General features: G+C 60.6%; 1 protein-coding gene across 1 annotated transcript; it reads right to left on the bottom strand.

The window, feature by feature from the left end:
- Positions 1-851: 851 nt before the first annotated feature.
- On the bottom strand, positions 852-6,632 carry ADAD2 (adenosine deaminase domain containing 2). Its single transcript, XM_075536746.1, has 11 exons — positions 6,380-6,632; positions 6,155-6,298; positions 3,277-3,417; positions 2,913-2,960; positions 2,705-2,830; positions 2,452-2,602; positions 2,125-2,292; positions 1,733-1,962; positions 1,398-1,641; positions 1,036-1,156; positions 852-956 (listed from the first exon to the last, which is right to left on the bottom strand). The coding sequence occupies exons 1-11, from the start codon at positions 6,630-6,632 to the stop codon at positions 852-854; spliced, it is 1,731 nt and encodes a 576-aa protein (XP_075392861.1).
- Between the last annotated feature and the right edge of the window lie 1,284 nt (positions 6,633-7,916).

Below are 7,916 nucleotides of genomic sequence, written 5' to 3'. Positions count from 1 at the left end.
TGGGGACTCAGATGCACAACTCTACAGACACCAGACTCCAGCTGCCCTGCAGGCGGTGGGTTACCAGCCGGGCGGCGAGCTGCAAGGGCAGTGTATGAAACCACCAGCTGCTCCTCGGGAGGACAAGGCTTTTTACCCACGCATAAAGTTAGTCTCAGAAACGCACGGGGGCCCTGCTGCCCTATTCTATGGGGTCGGCGTGAGTTGGCATCAACTGGAAGGCAGGCAGTTTTGAGATGGAAGCCAGTGGATTAGTGATTGCCTGTGTGATTCCTCTCCCGTGAGGCGTGGTGGGGTGGGGGTGGCCCCATGATCAAGGTGGCCCCACGACCAAGGCTGCCTCCTTCCAGGATGGCCATGAGCCAGAAGGGACTTGGTGGGAGGGGTCTGGATTTGGGTGGTGTGGAGAGGGCGTGGCTCCTGTTAGACTCCTCCCCTTCCAGGCAGGGGGCCTGGCTGCACTCCACCTGTGTGGCCAAGAAAGGACGCTGCCTAAGAAGGGCTGGTGGTCTCCTTCTAGTGAGAGCCTGTGACTGAGTGCTCTGATCTGTAACAGCCTGGGGTGAGTGTGCAGGATCGGGTACGGTGGGTTCTGCTGCGTGGGGTCACCGCGCATCCTAGAAGGTCTGGCTGTGAGGCCCTGTTGTATTTCACCAAAGGAGTTTGCCAGGGGCTCGGGCCCACCAACCACCACAGAGAAGGGATGGCTCCTCACAGAAGCAGCAGAAACGTAATTCTTTATTCCCACTCCCATGTGCTGCCCCTCACCCCCACCCCACCCCACCCACTCCAGCAGGGCACTCCTCCAGGCTGGGGTCCAGCTAGGCCTGGACCTGGCCTGGGTCCTGGTCTCAATTTCTGAACTTGCCCAGCAGGGGCTTGGAGGGCCATGCCCCGAGGCCCTGCTGGTCCAGGAGCACGGAGAGCAGCTGGCGAGCCTCCTGGTAGGGCCCCGCCTGAGGGGGAGACAGGGTGCTCAATGGGCAGGGCGGGGGGAGGCAGGGCAACTGGAGGCAGTGGTGGGGAGGCACTGACCTTGGCCTCCTCATAAGTCCTCATGGCCAAGAGTTGGGGCTTTCCCAGAGCTTGGGCGGCCTGGCGGAAGGCTCGCAGGAAGGCAGCTTTGCAGAGGCGGGAGGGGGGCCCTGGGGCATCACTGAGAGGAGGGGGGCAGCATCACAACCTGCATGTGGGTCCACCTAGCTTCCTCCACTTCCACCCCCGCCTCTATCCCCTCCACCCTGACCAGGCCCCCCTCTCAGGTGGGCATAGAAGGACTGGCTGGCCCTTGCAGCCCATTAGTGGCTGCAGGGTGAACCTGAGCCCAGAACTCCCTGAGGCCTCCGGGGAGGGGCCACCCCCACTCCCGCACCCGCCTGTGCCCAGCTCCCTCTCACTCTGCCTTCACCCGCCCGGTGTCCACATCCACGACCTCCACATCAGTGTCCCCCAGGCTCCAGTTGAGGCTGAGGCCCTGGCAGGTGCTGAGGATGGGGTCCGAAGGGGCCCCCGGGGGCCCTGAGAACAGATGCAGAGTGGTGCGTGCATAGGGCGAGGGCAGGCCCGGCTGTGCAGGCTCGTCCAGGCTGGGCCGGCCATGGATGACCCTGCTCAGGGTGGGGGGGTCGTGGCAGGGGTCCGCTGTGGGCAGAAGGCATGGGGGGGGGGCTCAGAATACTTCACACACACACCCAGACCCCACCTGCCACTCCACTGCCAGCCAGACCCTCACCCAGGACAAGGCTGGTGGCGTAGAGAGGGGGCAGGAAGTGGGCCAGCAGGGCACCACCCAGACCCAGCACAGCCCATCGAGCCAGCTTGTCACTGGCCGAGAGGCAGCCCACGTGGGTGTCTCGGAGTGCAGTGGCGATGTAGCCCACCGGCTTCAGCTCCCCCCGCACATGCGCCTGCAGGCGGAAGGGGCAGCTATGCAGGAAACTGCCTTCCAGGGAGGAGGGGAGGCTGAGGGTAGAGAGGGGGGCAGAGGCAGGGCAGTCAGTGCCGCCTGCCTCTCCCTCATCCCACAGGATCCCCCGTACTGGATGTTGTGGGGTCTGGGTCAATGCTGCTGTCTGCCCTCCCTTACCCCAGCACCCCCCACCCCCCTGCCGGGCTTCCCCATACTAGAAGTCCTGGGCTGCTCCCTTGGGGGTGTTGCTGACGTAGAGATGCAGGAAGATTCCGGGCTTGAGGGTGAAGGGGGGCCCAGGCCCAGGATGGGGGGCCAGCACTGACTGCTCCTTGCCCCTGGGCCCCCCCTGTGTCACCAAAAGAAGCTGCCGAAACAGAAACCTGGGGGCAACAGGCAGGGGCTGGGCTGAGCGCTGAGGGTGCCCTCTGCCCTTCGTCACAGATCTGCAACCAAGCGCCCAACACCCTCTTCTCAAGGGGCCCCACCAGTGCCCGCCACCCACCCTCAACAAGACATGGTGGTTGGCTGCCCATCCTCACCTCAGCAGGGCCCGGCGGGCGATCACCAACCCGTGGCAGTCATGCAATTGCCGGCCTGAGAACTCCTGTCGGCCGGTACAGCAGCCGCTGCCCGTGCCCAGCGCCACCAGCCCGTACATCTCCTTGGCCTGGCCCCTGGCACCAGGGACCTCTGCCAGGGAAGGAAGGTGGAGAGATCTCTCAGGCCAGGGCCAGGGGGGAGGGTGGGCCCTGGGGTGGCCCTGGGGTGGCGGGCCAGGAAAGTGGTCCCTACCCCTCTCCAGGATGACCGCAGCCACGGTCCCCTTGCAGGCCCAGTAGGCTGAGCTCCTGTCCACCAGGCGGTCAAAGCCAGCGTCCACCACGGCCGCGCAGCGCTGCTGATGAGTCACAATGTCCTCTGGATGGGAGGAGGGCAGAGGTGGGGGCAAGGCCCAGTGGCTGCCTGCATCACCAAGCAGGGCCAGCTGGGGCCCACCTACCTGCACTCAGGGTGGCCAGTGGAAGCCTGCCAGAAGTCCTAGTGGAGTCTAGAAGAGAAACGGCGAGATGGGTCCACCCTCCATCCTTCAGGAAGTGGCAGAAGCCCACAGGGAGAAGAGGAAGGCCTGTAGCTCTCAGAAGCCAGAAGGCTCCTGCTGCCCCTCCAGCAGGCCCTGTCCCCAGTGTGGACATGGCCTCAAAAGGGCATTAGAGCAGCTGGGGGTGTGCACACGGCCAGGTGGGGGCCTGACATCCAGAGGGGTCTTGCCACACCCCACCCGCCCACATGCATGCCCACCCGGGCACATGCACACAGCCACCTCCCTCCCATCCTGCTGGGGCACAGGACCTGGCCCCTGCTACCTGGTCCATCCAGATGGGCCCTGATGTACTGGAGGGTGGACAGGGCTGCCTGCTGCTTGGCCTCGGACTTGCTGTCGGCAGAGCCCTCCGAGCAGACCACACCATCCAGCTCCACGCTCACAGAGAAGGGGGTGCAGGGGCCTGGGGAGGGAGGGAGGGGCGGGGATGAGGCAGCCTTCCAGCCTCCTTGGTCTGCACCTGGCCCGCATGAAACACAGGTGGAAGCAGCTTGGTGGCCCCCGGCAGGCATCACCCTCACCAAGCAGCCTGGCTGGCAGTGCCAGCCGCAGCTCCAGCCACCGTGATTCTGAGAGGCGACACGGGTGGTGTGCCTTCCCATCCCTCAGGCAAGTCGAGGGCCTCACCCAAGGAAACAGACACATGCGAACCACAAGTCAGCCCACCAGGCATGAGGCCTTTCTCTTGAGGGCGCTGGTGCCCTAAGTGGAAGACAAGGACGGAGGAAGAACAAGTTCAGGAGGCAGGAGTCAAGCACTGGGGCCTTGTAACGGACACATGCAGAGCTGGGAAGACAGCGGGACAACTGTCCATCTGGAGAGGGGGACACCTGGTGGTGCTGCGGTTAAAACGCTCAGCTGCCTGGCCTGAAGGTCAAGATCGGCCGTTTGAAACTGTCAGCCGCTCTACTTACATACGGTCCCCAGCTCTGGACGCCCTGTGGGGCTGTTCCAAGCTGTCTCCATGGGGTCGTCATGAATCGTGGGTTTGGGGTTTCAGTTTTACAGTCCAGAGGCACCCTGGGGCGTGATGGTGAAGCACCTGGCAGCTAATTGGAGGGTTGGGGGTTCGATCCCACCAGCCCCTCTGCTGGAGGAAGATGTGGCCACCTGTTCCCATACAGCCGTGGAATGCTGATGGGGCAGGGTGGCTACAAGGTGGAACCAACTCCCGTTTCTGGGATCTGCGGAGTGAGCGGCAGTCGGTCAGGGAAGGGACCGTCCCTGCTCTGGTGGGAACACACACGGTGGGAGTGAGGGTTAAGGGGTGTGCGTGTGAGTGTGGTGTCAGCTTTCCGACAGACGGAACCAAGCCATTTACAATGACGGACATACATGGAGTGGGAGAGAGGCGCCGGCACTGCCTGCATGGCAACGTCACCTGGAGGGCCTGGGGGAGCACTTGACAGAGATTCTTCCCAGAACCCATTCAAGTCTCCCCAAGGGAGACAGGGTCTCCACTTGTGTTGGGTAAAGGAGAGGGGCAGTGAAAAAGGGAAGGCCCGCAGGGGGAGGGACAGACACCGTGGCTGCAGCAATGGGCTCTGCGCAGGGCCTGGCAGTGTTCCTTTCTGCTGTGCACGGGTCGCTGCGGGGCAGGGCGGGGCGGGGCGGACTTGACAGCACCTAACAGCACCACCACGGCAGCAGGAGAACCTGCGGACGGCAGGCAAGATCATCGCTGAACCCTACAGGAGCAGGCAGTGCCGCCCTCTGTGTCCAGTTAGCATTTTGAGTAACGACAGCAGAACACCTGGGGAGGGAACATGTGCAAGATCAAAAGGCAAAGGATGAGAAGCCAGGCTTTCCTGGCAGCTCGGGAGGAGGAACTGGCACAGGTGTGCCGTGCACCCCAGTGAGCCCTCTGGCCTCAGTCCCCCCACCTGTACAATGGAGGTGACAGAACCCTGCCTACAGAGCGGGGGCAGCATGAGACTGGGAGGGACAACATAACGGACCCCCTGCGGGCAGTCCCGGCAGAACATCACCTGGGCCACCGGGTGCTCAGTGGTATCGCCTCCTTCCATGCAGTTCTTCTTGGGTTCCCTTCCTCATGGGATACCGCGTGTGTCAGAGCGGAACTGTGTCTGCCCCGGTCTTCAGAAACAGGCCTTTCCTCCGAGGCACCTCAAAGTGGACTGGGGCCTCCAACTCCTCAGGTAGCACATGCAGCCGTGTGCACGGACCATGGGAACCTCCCCGGGACAATTTGAAGGAGCCCGACTGGCGCCATGGGGTAAGCATTGGGCTGCTAACCCCAAGGTCAGTGGTTCAAGCCCACCAGCCCTTCCATGGGAGAAAGATGAGGCAGTCTGCTCCTGTAAGACTTACAGTCCCGGAAAACCTTATACAGGGTTGCGTGCATCAGAACTGACTGGATAGCCACAGAAAGGAGCAACTTGGGGTTCTCTTAAAACTCCAAACCATCAACTGACCCTGATTCATAGCAACCCTATAGGACAGGGAAGGACTGGTCCCTGTGAGGTTCCGACACTGTAACAGGAGCAGATAGCCTCATCTTTCTCCCTGGGAGCAGCTGGTGGTTTCGAACTGCTGACCTTTCAGTTAACAGCCCAACATGTAACCCACTCCACCACACTAGGGCTCCTTCTGGAGTTCTCTTGGGTTCAAAAATGTTGCCAACAGCATCTGGAGTGGTTTCCTGACTATCACCTTAGAAACTGGCAAAGTGCTGGCTTAGGGTTGGGAGCCTGAATTTCCACCCTGGCGTACTGCTGCGTGTCTGTCTGAACTGGTGGGGCTGGGAGTGCCGCTGCCCTTGAGCACTGATTATACCTCCACAGTATCACTCTTTCAGGGACCTCCAATGCCTCTAATTAGCCTCTAATGTGCTAATTAAAGCAGGTCCTTCAATGGGTATGGTGATGACCGGGTCACTTGGAGCAAGGCCCTTAACTTCCCTGAGCTTCAGAATAGGGAATCTGAAGTGGAGTCCCTGAAACATACTGCTCCCAGGGGCAGGGCCCCAGGTTCTTTCACTGGTCCACCTCTCGCTTCATCTGGGGCCGCCTGGTCGCCAGCCGGTCTTCAGAGCACAGAGGCCAGTGGCCCCCTAGCTCCTCTTGTCTGGTGACTCGGTCCCTGACTCCGCCTCCCCCCCCCCCCCCAACACCAAATACCTGGTGTTGGGTCCTCTCGAAAGATGAGCGAGACTCCCAGGCTGGCTGCATATTGCGTGAGCAAGGCCACGGCCTGGCCAGGGGGCGGGTCCCTGAGCTGCAGCTGGAGCTGCCTGGCCGTTGTACAGAGGTCCCTAGCAGGCCCTGTGGGCAAGAGAGAAAAGCCTTAGGGTATGTCCTCCTCCATCCACCAGGGTTCATGGGCCTAGCTGCCTCACTCCCAACCTGGTGCTCGCCCGGGCCCACAGTCCCCCGCCGCTGCTGCAGCTGCCGCCTCCTCCGAAGACGTCTGAGGGCGTCCACCACCCCCTTCGACCTCCTCCACGCAGAGGGTGGGCGCGGATTCCCAGGGATCTCCGCCCAGACTGGCTGAGGGTCGCCACGGAGTAGGCCCAGGGTTGATCTTCAACGTCGCCGCCAAGCGGGGCTTCCTGCGGCCACTGTCGCCGCCCAGGGCCGCGAAAGCCGGAGAAGACATGGTCCGACTCAAGTCCAAGAGGACCTGGCCGACCTGGCTTTGCAGTACACGCCCGTTGATACGTGCCCGACGCCTCCAGCGTTCAAGCACGCGGCTGGTAGAGCATCACAAGCCCCGCCCCCTGGTCCAGCCAATGGAAATGCTAGTCTCTAGGGTAGAGTACCACAAGCTCCGCCTTCTTTCCCAGCCAATGGAAAGGCCGATCCCCAGGATAGGGCAACTTGAGCTCCACCCCTGCCTGCCCAGCCAATGGAAAAGTCTGTCTCTTCTCAACGCTTGGGTCTCACTCACTCACGACCATAGAGGTATTGGTCTCACCTGTGTGTCCATTAATTCTTTATGGGAGTAGAAAACCTCATCTTTCTCTTGCTGAGGGCTGGTGGTTTTGAACTGCTGACCTTGCAGATCGCAGCATAATGCGTAACAACTATGCCACCAGGACTCCTCTAACTCTTAGGGTAGTCTCAGGGAATCAAAGACCAGGAAGATAGTCTCAGTTTCTTGAACCAGGCCTTCGTTCCAAGGTGGCTTCCACTGTAAGACAATGCACACTCCCTCCAACACGACCCATCATACCAATCCCATGCAGCTGCTTAACTTCTCTGAGACTGAGGCCCTCACCTGATAAACGGAGTGGTCCCTGACTATAACAACCCCACAGAAGCATTACAGGCTAAACGTTTAAAACCAGTGGAGGTCTTCCTTAAGCCTGGAGTACCTGGATAATGCAAACCAGCAATGTGCTGCTGGCACCAGAAAGGCTGGAGATTCAAATCTACCCAGGAATCCCTCAAAAGTAAATCTTGGTGATGTAGTTACCCGCCCCCCCCCCCAAAAAAAATCAACACTGACAAGTCTATGAACCATAGTTCTACTCTGTAAGGAGTTAGAAACTACCTGCCGGCTGCTGGCCTGGTCCCTGGACAGGCGGTATTACGGTGTATTCCCTGGGACCTTGCAAAACCTCAAGCCCCACCTTACACCTACTGACTCAGAAACTCAACGAGTAGCCCTTAGACACCCTTTCACTGTTAACACCGACGCTCGGTCATAATCCCAGCTAGTGGTTAGTAACTACTGCCTAAAAGCTAGAGGTCCTGTTGGCACAGTGGGTTAAGCTAACAACAGCCTGCTCCTCGGGTACAGGATGAGGCTTTCTACTCCTGTAAAGAGTTACCATCTCAGAAAACCAAAGGGGAGGCTCTACTCTGTCCTATGGGTCACTACGAGTCAGCATCGACTGGAGGGCAGTGAGTTGGCCTTCTAGTCAAGCGTCCTTGATGG

The sequence above is a fragment of the Tenrec ecaudatus genome, chromosome 18, assembly GCF_050624435.1.
Source record: "Tenrec ecaudatus isolate mTenEca1 chromosome 18, mTenEca1.hap1, whole genome shotgun sequence".
NCBI lineage: Eukaryota > Metazoa > Chordata > Mammalia > Afrosoricida > Tenrecidae > Tenrec > Tenrec ecaudatus.
The sequence above is the reverse complement of the archived record's forward strand: the minus strand, read 5'-3'. Positions and strand labels throughout refer to the sequence as shown.

Bases quoted from the DNA above. Each gene is read 5' to 3' on its own strand.
- ADAD2 (XM_075536746.1), bottom strand. From the start codon at position 6,632: ATGTCTTCTCCGGCTTTCGCGGCCCTGGGCGGCGACAGTGGCCGCAGG. The intron at 6,299-6,379 runs GTTGGGAGTGAG...TCTTGCCCACAG, and splicing joins TGGGCCCGGGCGAGCACCAG to GGCCTGCTAGGGACCTCTGT. The intron at 2,831-2,912 runs GTAGGTGGGCCC...CCTCCCATCCAG, and splicing joins ACTGGCCACCCTGAGTGCAG to AGGACATTGTGACTCATCAG.